The following is a 21,252-nucleotide window of genomic DNA, read 5'->3' as shown; positions in this document are numbered from 1 at the left end:
AAGACGTGCAGCTCTTGTACCTCTCCGAACCTTGACTTAGAACTGTGTTTTCACTCTGTGCGAAACTGTCACATGTGATCTCAATGTCGCATACACAATTCAAACCAATCGTTACATGGTGTGACAAATCTTACATTTTGAGTTCGTTTTGACCCTGAAGGAAATCAGGGTTGGAAAAATAAGTCTATAGACTCATTAGATGTTCCTCTCCACGGAAATCTTTAGTAAAAGGCGAAAGATTTAAACGTGGATTGAAGAGAAACCAGAGTGAATTGTACAAGGCATTGTATCATACTTGAGTATTTCTTTTTGAAACATTTGTGAGTGTTCAAGCTTGTCTCCTACTGGTTCTCTCAATGCATGCAGGCGTAAGCACTTTTCAACCATAATGTTCCAAAGGTAAGCAAAGCATGAATTTTGTTGAATTGTATGGTCAAAGCTCATTCTGTGCCAAGTTCTGAAACAGACTCATTGCGGCCTCAAATCTTTGAAATTTGTCATCATCAAGGGCGACAACTCAGTTCATTCAAGACAAAACTCCGATTCCGGAAAGTCCTCTTTGCAGCAGTTTCTGTGCTGCTGTTATTGGGGTGGCATATACTTATACAAGACGTGCAGCTCTTGTACCTCTCCGAACCTTGACTTAGAACTGTGCGAAACTGTCACATGTGATCTCAATGTCGCATACACAATTCAAACCAATCGTTACATGGTGTGACAAATCTTACATTTTGAGTTCGTTTTGACCCTGAAGGAAATCAGGGTTGGAAAAATAAGTCTATAGACTCATTAGATGTTCCTCTCCACGGAAATCTTTAGTAAAAGGCGAAAGATTTAAACGTGGATTGAAGAGAAACCAGAGTGAATTGTACAAGGCATTGTATCATACTTGAGTATTTCTTTTTGAAACATTTGTGAGTGTTCAAGCTTGTCTCCTACTGGTTCTCTCAATGCATGCAGGCGTAAGCACTTTTCAACCATAATGTTCCAAAGGTAAGCAAAGCATGAATTTTGTTGAATTGTATGGTCAAAGCTCATTCTGTGCCAAGTTCTGAAACAGACTCATTGCGGCCTCAAATCTTTGAAATTTGTCATCATCAAGGGCGACAACTCAGTTCATTCAAGACAAAACTCCGATTCCGGAAAGTCCTCTTTGCAGCAGTTTCTGTGCTGCTGTTATTGGGGTGGCATATACTTATACAAGACGTGCAGCTCTTGTACCTCTCCGAACCTTGACTTAGAACTGTGTTTTCACTCTGTGCGAAACTGTCACATGTGATCTCAATGTCGCATACACAATTCAAACCAATCGTTGCATGGTGTGCAAGTCTTACATTTTGAGTACGTTTTGACCCTGAAGGAAATCAGGGTTGGAAAAATAAGTCTATAGACTCATTAGATGTTCCTCTCCACGGAAATCTTTAGTAAAAGGCGAAAGATTTAAACGTGGATTGAAGAGAAACCAGAGTGAATTGTACAAGGCATTGTATCATACTTGAGTATTTCTTTTTGAAACATTTGTGAGTGTTCAAGCTTGTCTCCTACTGGTTCTCTCAATGCATGCAGGCGTAAGCACTTTTCAACCATAATGTTCCAAAGGTAAGCAAAGCATGAATTTTGTTGAATTGTATGGTCAAAGCTCATTCTGTGCCAAGTTCTGAAACAGACTCATTGCGGCCTCAAATCTTTGAAATTTGTCATCATCAAGGGCGACAACTCAGTTCATTCAAGACAAAACTCCGATTCCGGAAAGTCCTCTTTGCAGCAGTTTCTGTGCTGCTGTTATTGGGGTGGCATATACTTATACAAGACGTGCAGCTCTTGTACCTCTCCGAACCTTGACTTAGAACTGTGTTTTCACTCTGTGCGAAACTGTCACATGTGATCTCAATGTCGCATACACAATTCAAACCAATCGTTACATGGTGTGACAAATCTTACATTTTGAGTTCGTTTTGACCCTGAAGGAAATCAGGGTTGGAAAAATAAGTCTATAGACTCATTAGATGTTCCTCTCCACGGAAATCTTTAGTAAAAGGCGAAAGATTTAAACGTGGATTGAAGAGAAACCAGAGTGAATTGTACAAGGCATTGTATCATACTTGAGTATTTCTTTTTGAAACATTTGTGAGTGTTCAAGCTTGTCTCCTACTGGTTCTCTCAATGCATGCAGGCGTAAGCACTTTTCAACCATAATGTTCCAAAGGTAAGCAAAGCATGAATTTTGTTGAATTGTATGGTCAAAGCTCATTCTGTGCCAAGTTCTGAAACAGACTCATTGCGGCCTCAAATCTTTGAAATTTGTCATCATCGAGGGCGACAACTCAGTTCATTCAAGACAAAACTCCGATTCCGGAAAGTCCTCTTTGCAGCAGTTTCTGTGCTGCTGTTATTGGGGTGGCATATACTTATACAAGACGTGCAGCTCTTGTACCTCTCCGAACCTTGACTTAGAACTGTGTTTTCACTCTGTGCGAAACTGTCACATGTGATCTCAATGTCGCATACACAATTCAAACCAATCGTTGCATGGTGTGACATGTCTTACATTTTGAGTTCGTTTTGACCCTGAATGAAATCAGGGTTGGAAAAATAAGTCTATAGACTCATTAGATGTTCCTCTCCACGGAAATCTTTAGGAAAAGGCGAAAGATTTAAACTTGGATTGAAGAGATACCAGAGTGAATTGTACAAGGCATTGTATCATACTTGAGTATTTCTTTTTGAAACATTTGTGAGTGTTCAAGCTTGTCTCCTACTGGTTCTCTCAATGCATGCAGGCGTAAGCACTTTTCAACCATAATGTTCCAAAGGTAAGCAAAGCATGAATTTTGTTGAATTGTATGGTCAAAGCTCATTCTGTGCCAAGTTCTGAAACAGACTCATTGCGGCCTCAAATCTTTGAAATTTGTCATCATCGAGGGCGACAACTCAGTTCATTCAAGACAAAACTCCGATTCCGGAAAGCCCTCTTTGCAGCAGTTTCTGTGCTGCTGTTATTGGGGTGGCATATACTTATACAAGACGTGCAGCTCTTGTACCTCTCCGAACCTTGACTTAGAACTGTGTTTTCACTCTGTGCGAAACTGTCACATGTGATCTCAATGTCGCATACACAATTCAAACCAATCGTTGCATGGTGTGACATGTCTTACATTTTGAGTTCGTTTTGACCCTGAATGAAATCAGGGTTGGAAAAATAAGTCTATAGACTCATTAGATGTTCCTCTCCACGGAAATCTTTAGTAAAAGGCGAAAGATTAAAACGTGGATTGAAGAGAAACCAGAGTGAATTGTACAAGGCATTGTATCATACTTGAGTATTTCTTTTTGAAACATTTGTGAGTGTTCAAGCTTGTCTCCTACTGGTTCTCTCAATGCATGCAGGCGTAAGCACTTTTCAACCATAATGTTCCAAAGGTAAGCAAAGCATGAATTTTGTTGAATTGTATGGTCAAAGCTCATTCTGTGCCAAGTTCTGAAACAGACTCATTGCGGCCTCAAATCTTTGAAATTTGTCATCATCGAGGGCGACAACTCAGTTCATTCAAGACAAAACTCCGATTCCGGAAAGCCCTCTTTGCAGCAGTTTCTGTGCTGCTGTTATTGGGGTGGCATATACTTATACAAGACGTGCAGCTCTTGTACCTCTCCGAACCTTGACTTAGAACTGTGTTTTCACTCTGTGCGAAACTGTCACATGTGATCTCAATGTCGCATACACAATTCAAACCAATCGTTGCATGGTGTGACATGTCTTACATTTTGAGTTCGTTTTGACCCTGAATGAAATCAGGGTTGGAAAAATAAGTCTATAGACTCATTAGATGTTCCTCTCCATAGAAATCTTTAGTAAAAGGCGAAAGATTTAAACTTGGATTGAAGAGAAACCAGAGTGAATTGTACAAGGCACTGTATCATACTTGAGTATTTCTTTTTGAAACATTTGTGAGTGTTCAAGCTTGTCTCCTACTGGTTCTCTCAATGCATGCAGGCGTAAGCACTTTTCAACCATAATGTTCCAAAGGTAAGCAAAGCATGAATTTTGTTGAATTGTATGGTCAAAGCTCATTCTGTGCCAAGTTCTGAAACAGACTCATTGCGGCCTCAAATCTTTGAAATTTGTCATCATCAAGGGCGACAACTCAGTTCATTCAAGACAAAACTCCGATTCCGGAAAGTCCTCTTTGCAGCAGTTTCTGTGCTGCTGTTATTGGGGTGGCATATACTTATACAAGACGTGCAGCTCTTGTACCTCTCCGAACCTTGACTTAGAACTGTGTTTTCACTCTGTGCGAAACTGTCACATGTGATCTCAATGTCGCATACACAATTCAAACCAATCGTTACATGGTGTGACAAATCTTACATTTTGAGTTCGTTTTGACCCTGAAGGAAATCAGGGTTGGAAAAATAAGTCTATAGACTCATTAGATGTTCCTCTCCACGGAAATCTTTAGTAAAAGGCGAAAGATTTAAACGTGGATTGAAGAGAAACCAGAGTGAATTGTACAAGGCATTGTATCATACTTGAGTATTTCTTTTTGAAACATTTGTGAGTGTTCAAGCTTGTCTCCTACTGGTTCTCTCAATACATGCAGGCGTAAGCACTTTTCAACCATAATGTTCCAAAGGTAAGCAAAGCATGAATTTTGTTGAATTGTATGGTCAAAGCTCATTCTGTGCCAAGTTCTGAAACAGACTCATTGCGGCCTCAAATCTTTGAAATTTGTCATCATCGAGGGCGACAACTCAGTTCATTCAAGACAAAACTCCGATTCCGGAAAGTCCTCTTTGCAGCAGTTTCTGTGCTGCTGTTATTGGGGTGGCATATACTTATACAAGACGTGCAGCTCTTGTACCTCTCCGAACCTTGACTTAGAACTGTGTTTTCACTCTGTGCGAAACTGTCACATGTGATCTCAATGTCGCATACACAATTCAAACCAATCGTTCCAGGTGTGACATGTCTTACATTTTGAGTTCGTTTTGACCCTGAATGAAATCAGGGCTTGAAAAATAAGTCTATAGACTCATTAGATGTTCCTCTCCACGGAAATCTTTAGGAAAAGGCGAAAGATTTAAACGTGGATTGAAGAGTGAATTGTAGAAGGCATTGTATCATACTTGAGTATTTCTTTTTGAAACATTTGTGAGTGTTCAAGCTTGTCTTCTACCGGTTCTCTCAATGCATGCAGGTGTAAGCACTTTTCAACCAAGGTAATCAAAGCATGAATTTTGTTGAATTTTAAGCTCAAAGCTCAGTTAGTGTTAAGTTTGAAACATACCCACTGCAGCCTCAAACCTGTGGAATTTCTTATCATCAAGGACAATAACTCAATCCATTGAGGACATAAATCCGATTCCGGAAAGTCCTTTTTGCAGCAGTTTTTTTTATGCTGTTAATCGTTTTGACTCTGAATGAAATCGGTGTATGAAAAACAAGCCTACCATATGGCACGCCAAATTCACAAAAATGAGATAATCATATTTTCACAGTCGGTAAACTAGGTTTAACGGTTGTTAACTATAGTTAACTGACAGAAAACTATAGTTAACGGTGTTAAATTGTAATATATATTTTACAGTAAACCATAGTTAACGCGATCATCTATGTTTCAGATGTGTAAAACTATAATTAACACTGAAAACAACTACATGTATTTGCGATTGCAAATCGAAGTTTATCTGATAGATATAGAGTCAGGATTGTGAAACTATGATTAACAACTCTAAACTATAGTTAACGAATGTAAATTATAGTTTACAGATGTGAATCTATATCTATCAACAAAATCTATCATTAACATTTGCAGGCAGATCAACTTAAATCAGCAGCCGTTATTTGTAATATGGTTTTACAGATAAAAACTATAGTTTGCGGTTCGTAAACTATAGTTACCGGTAAAAAAAAAATGACATAACAATATTCATAGCAAATTCCACTTTTGTATAATATAGTTATACAATTATAATCAAAAGAAATCTTCCCACTGTGACCAGCATTTTTCTAATTTCCTAAGTTGAAATTTTTGAACTGATGCATATTTCTCTATCTTGTATTTAAAACTCAAATAATATGATAAATCAACATAGTCTGGAATCTTATTCTGCTTCAGACATAAAATATGAATTGTTTTGTATATAAAATTATGAAGTTCACAGGTCTATTGTCTACACTTAGAGAATTTTCTCCAAATAGTACATTGATAACATTGAATCCAACACTCTTTTTTTGTTTTTCTATATATAGACATACTAAGATTATTCCACAAGGGTGAAACATTAGTACAACTAAAGAATACATGTTGTATTGTTTCTATGACTTCTTTACAAAAAGTACAACAACCATTTGCAATGATCTTGATTTTTTTTGAATAGCTGACAGGAAGAATTCTGTGTAGAACTCTGTACTGTAGCCATTGAACAGATGTATCATTAGTTGTCATAAAACATATTTTGAAACAGTCTTGTATGCACAAATTTTGTTCAAGTGGTAATTCATTATTCTATCTTGATATTGCAGTTGGAACCACTTCAGTAAAGTTCAAAGTTTTATAAATTGCCTTGGTACATTTCTCATTCAATAAAATCACTTCAAAAATACATTGGTAAAAAAGGAGTACATTTTTTTCAATATTTACTCTTTCAACATAGACTGATTTTAAAAACTTTGAAATAACACTAATAATACTGTTGTATTGCATGACATATATACATCAGGCAAGTTAAAAGTATGTAAAAAAAAAAATTATCGTATGTCAAAAAAGTTCCATTTGCTTATAAGAAATCTCCAAATAAGTTTATACCATATTGGTACAATACATTAATAAAGAAAGATTTATTGGCAACTATAATACAAGAGTTGTGCCATATTGGAACATTGATAATATTTTTCTTAATATAACCATGCTGTTTGTTTAACATGTTCACTACCTGGAGCCATGATTGAAAAAACATCTTGCCAAAAAACATTATTTTGTTTAATCATCTTTCTGATAAAATCATCCCCAAACTCTAACATTTTCATAAAACCATCTTCGCCGTTCATTGCCAAAAAAATATCCATCCATGGTTTGTATTTGAGAGTTAACCTATTAATCCATGAACATTTGAGAGAAGAAACGAAATTATGGACATCTAGCATTTTTAAAACACCTTTTGTGTAATGTTGAGTAACTATCTGTCTTTTTACTTTATCACCTTTAGATTTCCATATAAAATTAAATATTGCTGTATTCAATGAGGATAAAAATGCTTTATCGGGTGTGGGAAGTGAAATAAATAGATTATTCAATTCCGGCAAAATTAAAGCCTTGGCCACCGTTACTCTACCAACAGGAGTTAGAATCCTTCTGTTCCATTGTTGAATCAGTGAAAGAATTTTTGGCAGTTGTATGTTGTAATTTAATTCAGTAATTTTATCTAATTCTACACAGAATTCTATCCCTAACAGATTTAAAGTTGTACTACCCCAAACGAGCTTCCATCCAGTATGGTGAAAAAGCTGATCTGAGAACTTTCTTGAGCCTATCCAAACCACCTTGGTTTTTGAGCTAATAATTTTTAATCCAGAAAATTTTGAGAAAAACTCTAATGTATCTAGAGAATTAAAAAGAGACTCTGGAAAACCATCAAGTGTCAGTGTTGTATCATCTGCATATTAAGTTATCTTGTGTTCTTTACCATTGACTATAATACCCTTAATGTTTGTATTCTGTTTGATAAGTATGGCTAGGATCTCTTCATACAGTAAAAATAGATATGGAACAATCGGATCACCTTGTCTGCAACCTCTCTGTATGTCAAATTGATCAGACAGATAACCACATTGCAAAATAGCTGCTTTAAAGTTTGTATTTAAAATCTTAACCCAGCTAATTATATTTTTTCAAAACCCCCAAAAATGCAAAACTTTGTAAATAAACTCCAATGCAATAGAATTAAAGCCTTTTCGAAATCTATGAGAACAAGTAAGCCAGGAAATTTTTAATGACTCTGTATATGCCATAAGGTCATAGATATATAAACCTTGTGTTTTGACCTATGTATCTGCCTTTCATAAAACCTGACTGTGTTTCTGAAATTAGATAATCAAGGGTAGATCTTTTTCTATAACTATAATGAACCCTGAGATAAGTTTATACATGACATTTAGCAAGATAATTGGGCGCCAATTTTTAAAACATTGTCTTGGCTTATTACCCTTGGGTAAACAGGATATAATTCCGAGCCTTTGAGTGATGGGAAGCTCTTGTTTACTAAGTATACAATTCTAAAGCTGATATAATGTACAACTTTAGATCTCTCCAAAAAAATTTAAAGAACTCAACAGTGAATCCATCGCTTCCTGGAGATTTATTATTTTTCATATTTTTTAAAACTAAGGAAATTTCGTTTCCGATGATATTACCCTCGAGGGAATCTGAAGTCTATCTATCGAGCCTCTGAAAATGTAGGGGATTTAATACATCTGTATGGATTATATCAATGTGTTCAGACTCTCTACAAGTATACAAACTTTTGTAAAAAAAAAAAAAAAAAATCTTTACCTGCTGTAAAATTTCAGACTGATCATAAATAGTATTGTTTTCATCCAACTCCACCTTCTTATTAGTTTTATTTAAAGAATTTCGAGATTCCAGGCTGCAGAAATATTTGGTAGGTTTTTTTCCCCTTCTTAGGTCTACCCATTTGGCACGTGACCTTATAACATGTCCCTGTAATTTTTTCCCCCAAGACTTTCTAGTTCCAATTTTTTTTCACTAACAAGATCAATATTAACATGAGGAATTTATTCCAATTTTTCTATATCTTCTAACAAGGACCTCTCTTGCTCGTCCTTTTGTTTTTTCTTAAAAGAAGAATATGAAATGGTGACACCTCTAATTTCCATGAGCAGAACTTCCAGGAAATTGTGGTCCTCAATGGAGTCAGAGGAAGTGCCTTTATATTGGTTATGCACTTGTTGTATAGTGATTTTGACCTTTTGAATGTAAGTTTTGTCAATTAATAAATAATATAATTTTAATAAGATAAAAAATTCGCAATCCTGCAGTTTCAGAGATTCATGTACTCAATTTAATTTCATATAATAAAATTCTGTATATTACATATTCGGTTTGATCTTTAATAATTTTAATTGAAATTTTAATAGAGTGTCCGAGACTGTAACAGATTTCGTTCATAGTTCAAAAATGTTCAGTACACTGGTATGATACTGACAATCATTTCAGTGTTTTGATTTATTCTAAAAACAGTGTATTCATATTCTAATGTCAAATATCTTTGTCCTTCAGGTATGATAGTTATAGATTATTTCTTGCACATGTGGACAAAATATCAGCATTTTATTACTACAGTGTTATATAAATATAAAAAAAAATAGTGAATACAATACTTAGTTGTATAAAATTTGCTGATTTGTATTCAACCGGTGACTATTTATTAGCCACTGCCTGAACTGTCTGCTTTTATGTCTATAATTGTTCACATAAGTAAACTATCTTTTTTCTATAATACTTATAGGGAAATAAGATAAACTTCTGATCGATTTGCTTGGAATTAATTTAATTACAAGGACAGTTCCAGATTGTATTTATTTGTGCATTACGTTGCCATATAAATATTAAAGTTTAACAAAGTTTAACTATAGAATTGATCAAATATAGAAACCGTATCTGATTGATAAAAATAGCCAGTATTTTGATTGCATATGCGTATTTAAATTTTAACTCGATACTATAAATAAAATTCTAAATTAGGAATTAATTTTTACATGAAGTTGGGGAGTTTTTAAATGAAATTTACTTTTTTGATAACATCAAAGAACTCTATAATTGTAACAATTATTAAAATATTGCATAAACTGATAAAATGGGGAAAAAATCAAATAATTGTTTTAATGGCACTAAGCGGCCGTACACTTTACATCCGGGAGTTCTCGTTTATTTTCGGCGAATCTAAAAATAGTACTAGAATACGACTAGCTATTTATTTCGACGACAGCCATATTTCAGACGAGTAAAGAGGGAGAGGTCCCAGAAGTTTGCCGGGCCAACATACTTACCAATTAGGATAACTTAAGAGCTTGATTAATTATGCAGGCGATCAAATGTGTTGTTGTAGGAGACGGGTAAGGATTTTAAACTGATTTTAATGATGGCAGGTGCTTGTTTATGTAGAGGCGAGGCGGACTTTGTGAAGAGGCTTTCTCTCCACTGTTTTTCATAATTCAGTTAATATTTTCACTTGATTAAAGCTTAGGGCACACTGCGGTGTATATCATGTAGATATCATCACATTTCATACAGATGTGCTATGTGTTCAAAATAACTTTACAATTTGCACAGGAATATAGAAATTAACGGCATTTTATCCACATACTAGGAAGTTGAAGAGGTCAAGTGTAGAACTTTTCATAAATGTCAAACTTCCTGTGATTAAGCGGCAACATCATATACATTATTGTCGGTAATGTGTATGTATACATTACGTGAGGAAAGTTTTACATGTGATTGTTTTCTACAACACGAGAGACAGTGGTCAGTCTGTGATTCATATGTCTACAAGGGATTAAAGAATTACTGGCGCATGGCCTTTGGACATGTGCGTGGACTAATTAATACGACAGGATGACTAACTTGTTTTATGGCATCATGATCAAATGATCAAAACATGTTGATTACCTCAATTTTTTGAATGGCACTTTTATTTGTATTGTCTTTGAAATATCAACATTAATTCGATAGAACATTTATTGTACCACACAACTGAATAATAATTTCTAATCTGATGTGCTCATTAAACATAAGAGTAAGGTTTAATGTTTAGAATAGGTTTTATTGCTACAGAAATATCATTACGTGTTCTTTATGTTGCCTTTTTCAGAGCGGTGGGTAAAACATGTCTTCTCATAAGTTACACCACAAATGCCTTCCCTGGGGAATATATTCCAACTGTGTAAGTACATTTTCATCCATCAAACTATAAGAGACTAATTAAAACTGGAAAACCAAGAGCATCATATGTATCAGAGTATTTGTGCACAAACTGATAGTCTGTGATCCATAGTAAATGAAATGCCCCCAAAATGTTTTCAATTATATGATGTTAAAAAAGTATTTATCAACATGTTCAACAGTACGTGTTTGAATTAAAAAAGATTGCTTGCAAACATCTGACTCTACTCATGCATGCCAAAATTGTATCTCTCAAATCTTTTCACAATTAACAGTTCTGATAATCAAGGCATATATATCTTCTCTTGTTTTGTTTCGGCAGAACAAACTGCTATAAATGTCATTTCGCTGTATTAAAATTTTGTACATCTGCACAGACTTGTGAACTTGACATGTCTTTAGCAATGTGCAGTAAAATAACAACGCCTTGTTACCGAATCTATATACTTGATGCTTTCAAGTTGCGTCATTTGCATAGCGTAAAGGGCAAGAGTGAGATGCATTTTTTGAAATCTGTCTGATAATGCACAGTGCAAAGTAAGGACATTTTCATGCGCCATTAACCTGGATCATATATGAAAAAAAAGAGAAGAGAAAATGTCCAGTAAAGAATTTTAAAGAAGACAAAATATGTGGTGAGTATATTCGAATAATCAAATGTGTGACTAGAATTGGGGGATTTGTAGTTTAGAGTACCGTAGTTAAACTTTACTAAACTTTGCTAGTTTGGTAACATAATACCTCAATACCTCTTAGTGCTTTCTTGGTGATACATATATGACCAAAATATAAAGGGGAAAAAACTAACCCCTTTATCATGTTTATGAGTTAGCTGTGCTTTAATTGTTACCAAGTTATTGTGTTTCTAATATGAAGGCTTTTCTAGTCTGCTATATCATTTTCTCTAAAACAATGGTGCTTGGCTGTTACTAGCTGAATCTCTTGCAACCCTATGCACATGTGAGCATGTTATCTGAACAGTGTAGCAAAGTAGTCATTTAGGAAGGAGAGACTGTATATTGCTTGTAACAAAATTGTTTCAGGAAGTATGTAAGTGAGGGGATCAGATTATAATTCTCAGTGTTTGGGCTTTGAGGTATGTTTATCCTGGATGTAAACGCTTTCATCTCCCTTAATGATGAATGAAGGGGGGACATGTTGTAATGTTAGGTAGACCATCTATAGAAAATCCTTTATACTTCTGTTGTAGTCCCCCCTCCTCCCCACCCAGCCCTAATCCACTCCAACCCCCCTCCCATTGTTTTGCTTACACTTAAGAATGGACAGAGATATTGATTCAAGACCAAGTTTTCTTTCTTTCTTTGATATAAAGTGGTCATTAATCATTCCTTCAATTTTAATTACATGATTTATTAATTAAAAAACACACTCAACACATGTATGATATAGTTGCATAAAAAGAAGGAGCTGTGTTTTGACAAACATTATGGATGGAGAAGAATATATTTGTAGTTGAATGGTGCCCTCATTATTGAAGTTTATATACCGCTTAATTGTCAGAACACCCAAAGCAAATTTGTGCAACCGCTACATCAACTCAAAATGTAATTATGACAAAAATTTAAATGAATCGGTGTAAACAAGGATGAAAATAAAGCTTCCGAAAAATTTCCTAAAACTATCAACAAAATTACTTGTAAATGCTAAATCTTATATAAAGAAGACATATCATAGAACAACAGCAACAAAATTGATATTATTATACTAGGGTTAATTTTAATCAACAGCAGATGCTGGTCATCTGTATTGTTGTACATATGTATACCGGTACTTTTCAAAATGAACTGGAATAGATGGAAAGGTGGGCAATTATTTTATCCTGGTTGGTTGTTCAGTGACACTTTAGCTAGGGGAAATTCAAGTTATCAGAATAGCAGGAAGTATTGTTGTATGATAATGTGTACTGAGTTTACATCCATTGAAATTTTGTTTGTGTGTAAAAAATCTGTACCCTTTTAATCAAGAAATGCCTGAGATTTGAGATAACGCACAGTATACAAAATTGTAAAATGAGAATCAGTGTTACCTGTGTTAAAATACAGAGATGCCTTATTTATTGTTTTAATACATTGGGGTAGCTGACTTTCTTGATCAGGGGGATCATTTTACATAGGTGTACTCAAGTTACCTGAGAGGATTCAATAGGTTGCCTGTGTTTTCAATGCTTGTTTCTTTTCATTCAATTCATAGCATGAATTTATTACTTATGAATATCATAACTTTAAAATGTACAATCATCTGTTAACTAAATTCTTCTAATGGCATGTGGTATGAAAATCTTACAAAACTTTCCAGTCTTAAAAACTTTTTTGAAATATTGAACTTTAATCTTTATGTATCCCAATATTTCTTAATATTATTCTGTATTAAAGACATTTATTTTATTATAACTATTGTAATGCAAAGGCAACATGGTTTTGTGAAAATAGTAAATACAATCGTAGCTTTTGATTCTAAATTCCAGATTCGACAACTATTCAGCCAATGTAATGGTTGATGGGAAGCCTATAAATCTTGGATTGTGGGATACGGCTGGACAGGAAGACTACGACAGGTTACGTCCCCTGAGTTATCCACAGACAGTGAGTTGAATTTTTTCATGCTTCCCATACTGTATACAGGGTTATTTTTGCCCCACGTTATTTTTGCCCTTCTTCACTTGCAAACATTTTCATTACATCTTAAATTCACCCTGACAAAGTATTGTTTAAAGAGAGATAATTTGAGAAATCTTAAATTCGCACGCTGACAACAATGGCAAAAGACGCAAAAATAAAACTGAGAAAAATATTTACCCAGCATACAGTAGCTGCACAAAGAAAAGATTCTCCTTAAAAATGGACAGTAAAATGGTTTTCTTTGAGTAATATATCGGGAGTTAATGTAGAGACCAATTTGACATGTATGTTAAGGGATCATGATAAAACAAATGTATATGAAGTTCTGGTATTCATATATTTTACATCCATAATTGCAAAAATCAGGCCATGGCAAAAACTTGCAAATTATTATGAGAAATGAAAGTCAAGGTGTGTTGAAGTGTGGAAATAAAAGTTATTTCTCTGTTTCTATTTCAGGATGTTTTTTTGATGTGTTTCTCGTTGATCAGTCCAGCTAGTTTTGAAAACATAAGAGCCAAGGTATGAAAATATTTATGCACTTCTTTTATCGCAACTCCATTTCTTGATACACAGAATACACTGTCCATTTATATCATTTAACGGTGATTCCACTACCGATGCATTATGTAAATAATTATTGTTGCTATATGCTCTTCTTTAATGCTAACACTTCATTGGAGTCAATATATCAAATCTTATGTGAAAATCAATCACTGTTGTACTGCATACGAAGATAAATAAAATGATTCTAAATTTGCGAAATGGTAGGGAATTATGGAACAATGCATCAGTGCATCATGGTAGTAATTTTGACAATCTATGGATCAGTAAATCTACCATTACTACCGGTATTATGATACCTGAGTGACCATGTTTTTAAATTTTCCAAAAATGTCTTAGCTTTATATATCGGCTAATTTTAGTCCGCATGTCAAATATTAAACTTCATGTATAAAGATGGCGGAAGACATCGAAAAGTTGACAAAACTATAAGAAAGCAAATCTGGGATGTGGGAAACTTTCAGATAACCTGTTTAATAGAGAATTAGAGATAAAACTGATCAGATTACTGATAAAACTATTTGTCAATTGCGCAATGCTCATTTGAAATATAATGGAAAAATGTTGACAAGTTAAGTAATTTTAAAACCGTTTTTCATGTTATTATTGAATTACCATGTATCGTAATATGTATCACATCTCAGGTATCGTGATAATGTATCCAATCAACTATGTACATGTACCACTAGTATCGTCCCAGCCCAAATAAATGGTAGACTAAGCATTGATTTATTCATATGACAGCATATTCTGAACATCGTTCTTCTGGTGGATTTTTTTCCTTCATGTTTATTATGAAGAAAGTTTTTGTTGTTTTCCCTCTTGGTATTTATTGCACATTAATTATATTAATTATTATGTGGGGACACTCTTTTAGATTTATAAAATGAATGAAAATTATCCATCCAACTTTATTGCTAGAAATATTTTTAACTAAGTAACTATATGTTAATTTTGTCTTCCTGTTTCTTTTTACGCTTTTTCATAGCATAGTTTTTACTCTGTGAAGACAAACATATTATAAAAGGGCTTATTATGAGCTTTTCCTTAAAATATCCAAATATCCAAAGTTCAAACAACATTCTTATTCACAAGTGTTTCCCCCTTTTTTCCAGTGGATTTGTTCCTTCATTAAGGGTCTTGAATGAACGTTGTCATAAGTCAAGTGTGTCATTATCAAATGTGTAAGATTTCCTGTTAAAAGGATAAGCCATGCAGACACACATTTGTCCATCCCATTCTTTCCTCCTTATGTGAGGATTTTGGAAAAATGATATAAATGAGTACATGTACTGTATATGTATAAATATCTACATGGAAGTATATGCAGTATTCATGTCAAGGAAATACATGTACTTGTATAGAAATTACGGCACTCAATTTTCCAATGGTTTTGTGTCAAGGGAGACATTCAACATTATCTAGTAGCACATTTTGTATTGCTTTACTAAATGTCGGTCAAATCCAGATTGTTCGGAATTTTTCTTACATAAGGTACAACTGTACAAGGCTACAAGCAAGTAAAACAGGAAGCTAAACAATAAGTCAATGTTTGCAGTTTTTAACGTCCTTTTAAGAAAAATCAATACAGAGCATACTACAGTTTTCAAACCACCTATATCTTTATCTACACACTGTTTTCCCCCCATTTTTCTTTGTAAAGAACTTGTGAGAATCTTTATGATAAATTTTTACAGTATTCCACAGTAATAATGTGACCTTTTTTTTGCAGTGGTACCCAGAAGTCAACCACCATTGTCCCAATGCCCCAACCATTCTTGTGGGAACAAAGCTGGATTTGAGGGACGATAAAGATACGATAGAGAAACTAAAGGAGAAGAAATTGTCCCCCATCACCTACCCCCAGGGGCTAGCACTGGCCAAGGAGCTGGGGAGTGTCAAGTACCTAGAATGCTCTGCCCTTACCCAGAAAGGTTTGAAAATGGTGTTTGATGAAGCAATACGAGCCGTGCTGTGTCCCAAGCCGACAAAGAAAACGAAGAAAGGCTGTGTCTTACTATGAGAAGGACATTAAGATTTAGTAAATAATTCTGTTTCCTGGAACATTCCCATGATGCATTGATTTTTTGTCATTTACATAAGCATTATGATTACCAGAGGATCAAGAACTTTTGCTCCGTAACTTTATTGATAAAATATGTGTATGCAAGATCAAGTATGATTTAATTTACTATGAAAAGGTAGAACACAAGAGAACATTTTTTTTGGTTAAGATTAGATGCTGTTTATTGAAATTTATGTCAATCATACACATTTTTGAGATTAATGGACTAAATTGAGGCCATATAAGAAACAATTAAACCAGAGATACTTTTAAAAAGTTTTATCGTGAATTTTGGATTTTCAAAGAAAATTAACGCTTATTAGTGATGTCTCTAATATTCGTTTTGTATATAGAATAATGTAAATATCCATTTTTGTGTATAGTTTCACTCTATTTGTATATTATATTTTGTACTTTTTTACCTCATGCTTTATATAAATGTACATGTATTATAATTTTTCTTAAGATTTTTTAACCTTAGTAACATTACTGTACATTTTGATTAAAAGTTATGTAATGCAGTTATGTAATTTTCCAACAATGCCTTAAATGGAAAAGACAGTTTAAGAATAAGTGTTGATGTTACATGTCTAAAAACGTTCTTCGTTAATGCTTTCTTGCTTAGTTAACATGTAGATTTTAAAATAGTTTTATACAATGATGTTAAAAAAAGATGCATAATTTTTTTTTTCAATTCAAAAACCTGAAAATATTAAGACTTCAAAGACTATTGTAATTTTTTTTTTGTGTACAAAATGCAGAAATATTCTTTGATAGCTTTGATGAATATAGGTTGCCTTTATCTTGTATAAAAAAAATACTTGTGTATGTACTGACCATAAAGTTGATATTTAATAAATCTAAATAAAATATCATGTGCTTCTCATTAATTTCCGTTTAATGATTTTATTTTTGTCTTGAGTTGCCTTACATTCTTCACCTGTAGGATCCATTAAAAAGGTTGATTAAATTTCTTGCTCATGATTTATGGAATATTGGTTTGGCAATCTAATCAACAACAAAAATATTGGTGTTTTGATAAAGAGAAGTAAGGCATTATTATTCATCTATAATAGTGTTGATATCTAAGAAACTGTAAAGAGTTCCTGCTTATAACTACTGTTGATTTGTCGTCTAAATTATTTCCTTGTTTTGCTGCAGATTCGACAACTATTCAGCCAATGTAATGGTTGATGGGAAGCCTATAAATCTTGGATTGTGGGATACGGCTGGACAAGAAGACTACGACAGGTTACGTCCCCTGAGTTATCCACAGACAGTGAGTTTAATTTTGTTATACTGTACCTACATACATAGTGAGGCGATTTTATTAATAAGTCTTTGCTATTAATGTGCTAAAAGTTGAAAGATGTCCCATATTCAGAGAGCTGGATGACTGTTGCCATTTTTAGACTGCAAGTTCAGTACCGATCAGACCCAACCTAACACCAGAGTAAACCCCAACTAAACCCTAGGTTTACTTTTGGGGTTTATTCTGGGTTTGCTTTTTGAAAATTTTGGTCCACTCGGGGTTTCCTTTAGGTTTACTTGGAAATTGCTTTTGAGGTCAACTGTACGCACTGAAGTGTGAAGTAGACACATCTTTTATCTTACCATCCTACTGCTTGTAATTCCTGCCCCTTGTAGATTTCTGAATACACAGCATCTGCTTTCAGGGGTATACTTCTGACCGGATTAACTCGCTGTGTCCACTCTGGGTTTTCTCTGAGTTTACTCTGGGTCCACTCTAGTAAACCCAGAGTAAACCAAGAAAGTAAACCCAGGGTTTAGTTGGGGTTTACTTTCTGTTAAGTTGGGTCTGATTGGTACTAAACACTGATCTCTCCAAGAAGAAGAGCTCTACATAAAAATATTGCAAAATATTCAAATTTAAAAGCAGAATATTTTAATTATTTTTAACTAAACAATAGTATATAACTAAACAAATCATATCTAAAAAATTTAAGGAAGATGTTCTGGTGAATTTGTCGACCATCCAGCCAGCTTAAGTTTACAGAGTATGATTAATACAAGTATTATTGTACATTTATTGTACCAAAGTTATTTCGAATGATATTTATATTTGAGGAAGCCTTCCAGTATGCATTTAATATATAAGCTATCAATTTCGGTGTCAATGCTAATTTACATATACCAGTATTTTAATTTCCCTTTGCCTGTTTCAAAGAATTGAGTAATGAAGTTGGATGCATTCATATTTTTTTTTTCATTTCAGGATGTGTTTCTCATTTGTTTTTCCTTGATAAGCCCTGCCAGTTTCGAAAATGTCAGAGCAAAGGTACATCTGCATGTTTTAAGTAATAATGTCCAATGTTTCATTTGATGATCTGAGATTATATAAGATTTTAAATTTAAAAGTATACTCTCTGCTATTCTGGTGTTGAAATAATTTCTAAAAAGAAACAGGATAGAAAAATGCAACAGCCAACAACAAAGGTTATAAGCAAATTAGCAATGTTATTTCAAGATGACATAAAAAGGCAAATTCTATTTTTTTTATGATTTTTAAAAACGCACAATATTGAGAAATATATTCATTAAAGTAAAAGACTATTCGTATGGCGCATGATCAGTCTGAATGTTTTCTTGCAGTGGTACCCTGAGGTCAGTCATCATTGTCCCAACACTCCAATCATCCTGGTGGGTACCAAGCTAGATCTACGAGAGGACAGAGAAACGGTGGAGAAACTGAAAGAGAAAAGGTTGGCTCCCATCACATACCCTCAAGGCCTCGCTATGGCCAAGGAAATCAACGCTGTCAAATATCTTGAGTGCTCTGCACTGACGCAAAAGGGTCTTAAAAACGTTTTTGACGAGGCAATCCGAGCAGTTCTATGCCCAAAAGCCAAGCCAAAGAAGAAGAAGTGTAAGGTCTTATAACGCAGCAGGACAGGAACTTGTGACAGACTTTTTATCCTAGAGGACTTCAGTAAAAGGCTGCTACATAATTGACACTATTTTTTTTTCTTCCTCCATTTTGATAGGCTGTAAGATGTCGGTGATCAATAATGAGAATTTGAATGCATAATGTAGCATGCACACATCGGTCGGGGAATGTCTTTTTTTTTTTTTTTATTGATTTTTATGTACACGTACATGTACTTTGAATTTTGGTACAGTATATTTTTCTACTGTGTAGTCATCCTCTTTTTCTAATCCAATTACTTGTTTGTTCGTCTTCTTATGATCCGTGTTAGCAAAGATGTGGCATTAGATACACACCACAACCTGTACAAATGAAACATTATCAATCGCTGTAGAATCAAAAATAGTTTTTCGTAAGGTAAGAACAAAAATTTATGCAGTTGACTTCCATGTTAATAATTAATTTACCGGGTAGATGCATCAAATGTACTTAAAATGAAAAGGAAAGCTCTATTTTTGGTAATTTACAGTAACAACAATTAACATTCATCACATCCTGGTCGCAAAAGTGAATTTGGTTTCGCACATCAAAACAAACAAGAAAACCAGGTTTGGACAACAACAACTGTTTAATAAAGTTCATAACAGTATTAAAGAAATTTGTGAGACCTTTGATATAAAGCAGTGTTTCCTAAAACATTTTATTTGTAGAGAAAATTTAAAGAGATAGTGTGTGCCTATACATTTCACCAATCAAAAAAATTATTAATCAATAGTTGAATTGAAAAATTTTCCAGAAATTGGAAAATACACTTTAGGTACTTCTTTTTTAAGTTGTTTTGGTTTAAAGGATATGATATTGGTACTAGCCATACAATGGAATTTTGCCTTACTGATCCTCATATTATGCAGCTATGCACGTTCTATGTAGAAGGGTTGATACATGCATTCATGTGTGTATATATGTATTTTTCTGATTTGTACTAGATTTTTTTTTTATTATTATTATTAAATCAAGTTGTTATAGAGTTTAAAATCTTAATATAAATTTTATTCATATAATTTTTCTCGTTTTTTTTTTTAAATATGTATATGTATGAGTTCGTATTTGTTGACGAAGAGTGCTTTATTTTGTATCGATTTCCGCAGTACTGCAGTTTGTATGCAATGTGTCAGAACAAAAAGTTATCGGTGAACAACATTTTTGTTTAGCTTTAAAAGTAACCCTAGATGAAACAAACTCACTTCAGCCTCTGTTGATCTGATCTGGTTCAACTACCTCTTGTATCCTGCTTTTCGAACAGGAAGCATTCAATGAATTCACTTTAGTTGAACCAATCGGAGGTAACTTGCCTACCTGTTCACATATGCCTTTGGCCATGTTGTGTAGGTAAGAGGTAGTTTTGAGACAGTGAGCTTTGTTTTTATTTTTCAGTCTAGATGAAGTCCCCGTTTGTATTCAGCATGGTTGTCAGAGTTTGTTACTTGTATATGTATCTGGGCATTTGTTGACAATTTTTTCCCCTTTGAATTGAAAGGAAGTTTGATACAATCAACCTGGGAGGGGGGGGGGGGTATGTCAGCTAGGAATTTTTTTTAGAAAAAATTGCAGTGGATCTTTTTTTTTAGAAAGTAAATATAATTGATTAAAGTGATGACTGTTCATTAAACAGCTGTTAAACACTTGCAGGGATTCACAAGTTAGTTGGTTTGATTCCTACTTCCCTCTTGTTGTCCATTAATTAATTAAAAACAACTCGATAATTTTGTTGCCTGGTTTAGAACACATAGAAAAATTATCCCTTTTACGTTTCCCCAGAATCTAATGTAAATTTGATGGATCTATATTTTCCAAAAATATGTATCAAGCTTCCTTAAATATTTTTTTTATATAGATATATACATGTGTAAAAAAGGCTTCCAGTCTCATCAGAGAAGATAGTGAACATGATTTTAAAATCTGTTGAGCACAACTCTCATTTAATGAAACACAAGTTTTTCGAAGTAGAACTTTCTCACAAAAGTAGAAGACACTTGCTAGTATTTCAAATTCATCACAAGATTTCTTGACCTGACCTGTTTTACAAATGCATATTTATGTCTAATTGTAATATTAGGCATGTGATTTTTTTAATGA

At 33.9% G+C, this 21,252-nt stretch overlaps 1 protein-coding gene and 9 non-coding genes across 12 annotated transcripts; 1 reads left to right on the top strand and 9 right to left on the bottom strand.

The window, feature by feature from the left end:
* Positions 1-151: 151 nt before the first annotated feature.
* LOC136270441 (U5 spliceosomal RNA) lies at positions 152-271 on the bottom strand. The gene has a single exon (XR_010708189.1). It is a non-coding gene; the product is annotated as a U5 spliceosomal RNA (small nuclear RNA).
* A 474-nt stretch (positions 272-745) lies between these two features.
* Positions 746-865, bottom strand: LOC136270440 (U5 spliceosomal RNA). The gene has a single exon (XR_010708188.1). It is a non-coding gene; the product is annotated as a U5 spliceosomal RNA (small nuclear RNA).
* A 486-nt stretch (positions 866-1,351) lies between these two features.
* Positions 1,352-1,471, bottom strand: LOC136270439 (U5 spliceosomal RNA). Its single transcript, XR_010708187.1, has one exon. It is a non-coding gene; the product is annotated as a U5 spliceosomal RNA (small nuclear RNA).
* Positions 1,472-1,958: 487 nt separating this feature from the next.
* Positions 1,959-2,078, bottom strand: LOC136270438 (U5 spliceosomal RNA). Its single transcript, XR_010708186.1, has one exon. It is a non-coding gene; the product is annotated as a U5 spliceosomal RNA (small nuclear RNA).
* A 487-nt stretch (positions 2,079-2,565) lies between these two features.
* Positions 2,566-2,685, bottom strand: LOC136270412 (U5 spliceosomal RNA). Its single transcript, XR_010708157.1, has one exon. It is a non-coding gene; the product is annotated as a U5 spliceosomal RNA (small nuclear RNA).
* A 487-nt stretch (positions 2,686-3,172) lies between these two features.
* Positions 3,173-3,292, bottom strand: LOC136270391 (U5 spliceosomal RNA). Its single transcript, XR_010708137.1, has one exon. It is a non-coding gene; the product is annotated as a U5 spliceosomal RNA (small nuclear RNA).
* Positions 3,293-3,779: 487 nt separating this feature from the next.
* On the bottom strand, positions 3,780-3,899 carry LOC136270413 (U5 spliceosomal RNA). The gene has a single exon (XR_010708158.1). It is a non-coding gene; the product is annotated as a U5 spliceosomal RNA (small nuclear RNA).
* Positions 3,900-4,386: 487 nt separating this feature from the next.
* Positions 4,387-4,506, bottom strand: LOC136270437 (U5 spliceosomal RNA). Its single transcript, XR_010708185.1, has one exon. It is a non-coding gene; the product is annotated as a U5 spliceosomal RNA (small nuclear RNA).
* A 486-nt stretch (positions 4,507-4,992) lies between these two features.
* Positions 4,993-5,106, bottom strand: LOC136270424 (U5 spliceosomal RNA). Its single transcript, XR_010708169.1, has one exon. It is a non-coding gene; the product is annotated as a U5 spliceosomal RNA (small nuclear RNA).
* A 4,858-nt stretch (positions 5,107-9,964) lies between these two features.
* On the top strand, positions 9,965-21,022 carry LOC105321031 (ras-related C3 botulinum toxin substrate 1). 3 transcript variants are annotated; one of them, XM_011419212.4, is made up of 5 exons: positions 9,965-10,135; positions 10,891-10,962; positions 13,447-13,564; positions 14,060-14,122; positions 15,897-17,104. In XM_011419212.4, the coding sequence occupies exons 1-5, from the start codon at positions 10,101-10,103 to the stop codon at positions 16,185-16,187; spliced, it is 579 nt and encodes a 192-aa protein (XP_011417514.1). In that variant the 5' UTR covers positions 9,965-10,100; the 3' UTR covers positions 16,188-17,104. The 3 variants fall into 3 exon arrangements, with proteins under 3 accessions (XP_011417514.1, XP_065921215.1, XP_065921214.1); XM_066065143.1 differs by lacking the exons at positions 13,447-13,564; positions 14,060-14,122; positions 15,897-17,104 and adding exons at positions 17,391-17,508; positions 18,466-18,528; positions 18,843-21,022 and having other exon boundaries at positions 9,971-10,135; XM_066065142.1 differs by lacking the exons at positions 14,060-14,122; positions 15,897-17,104 and adding exons at positions 18,466-18,528; positions 18,843-21,022 and having other exon boundaries at positions 9,974-10,135.
* Positions 21,023-21,252: the final 230 nt, after the last annotated feature.

The sequence above is a fragment of the Magallana gigas genome, chromosome 7 (genome assembly GCF_963853765.1).
Source record: "Magallana gigas chromosome 7, xbMagGiga1.1, whole genome shotgun sequence".
Classification (NCBI taxonomy): domain Eukaryota; kingdom Metazoa; phylum Mollusca; class Bivalvia; order Ostreida; family Ostreidae; genus Magallana; species Magallana gigas.
This window is presented reverse-complemented; position numbering and strand designations above follow the sequence as displayed.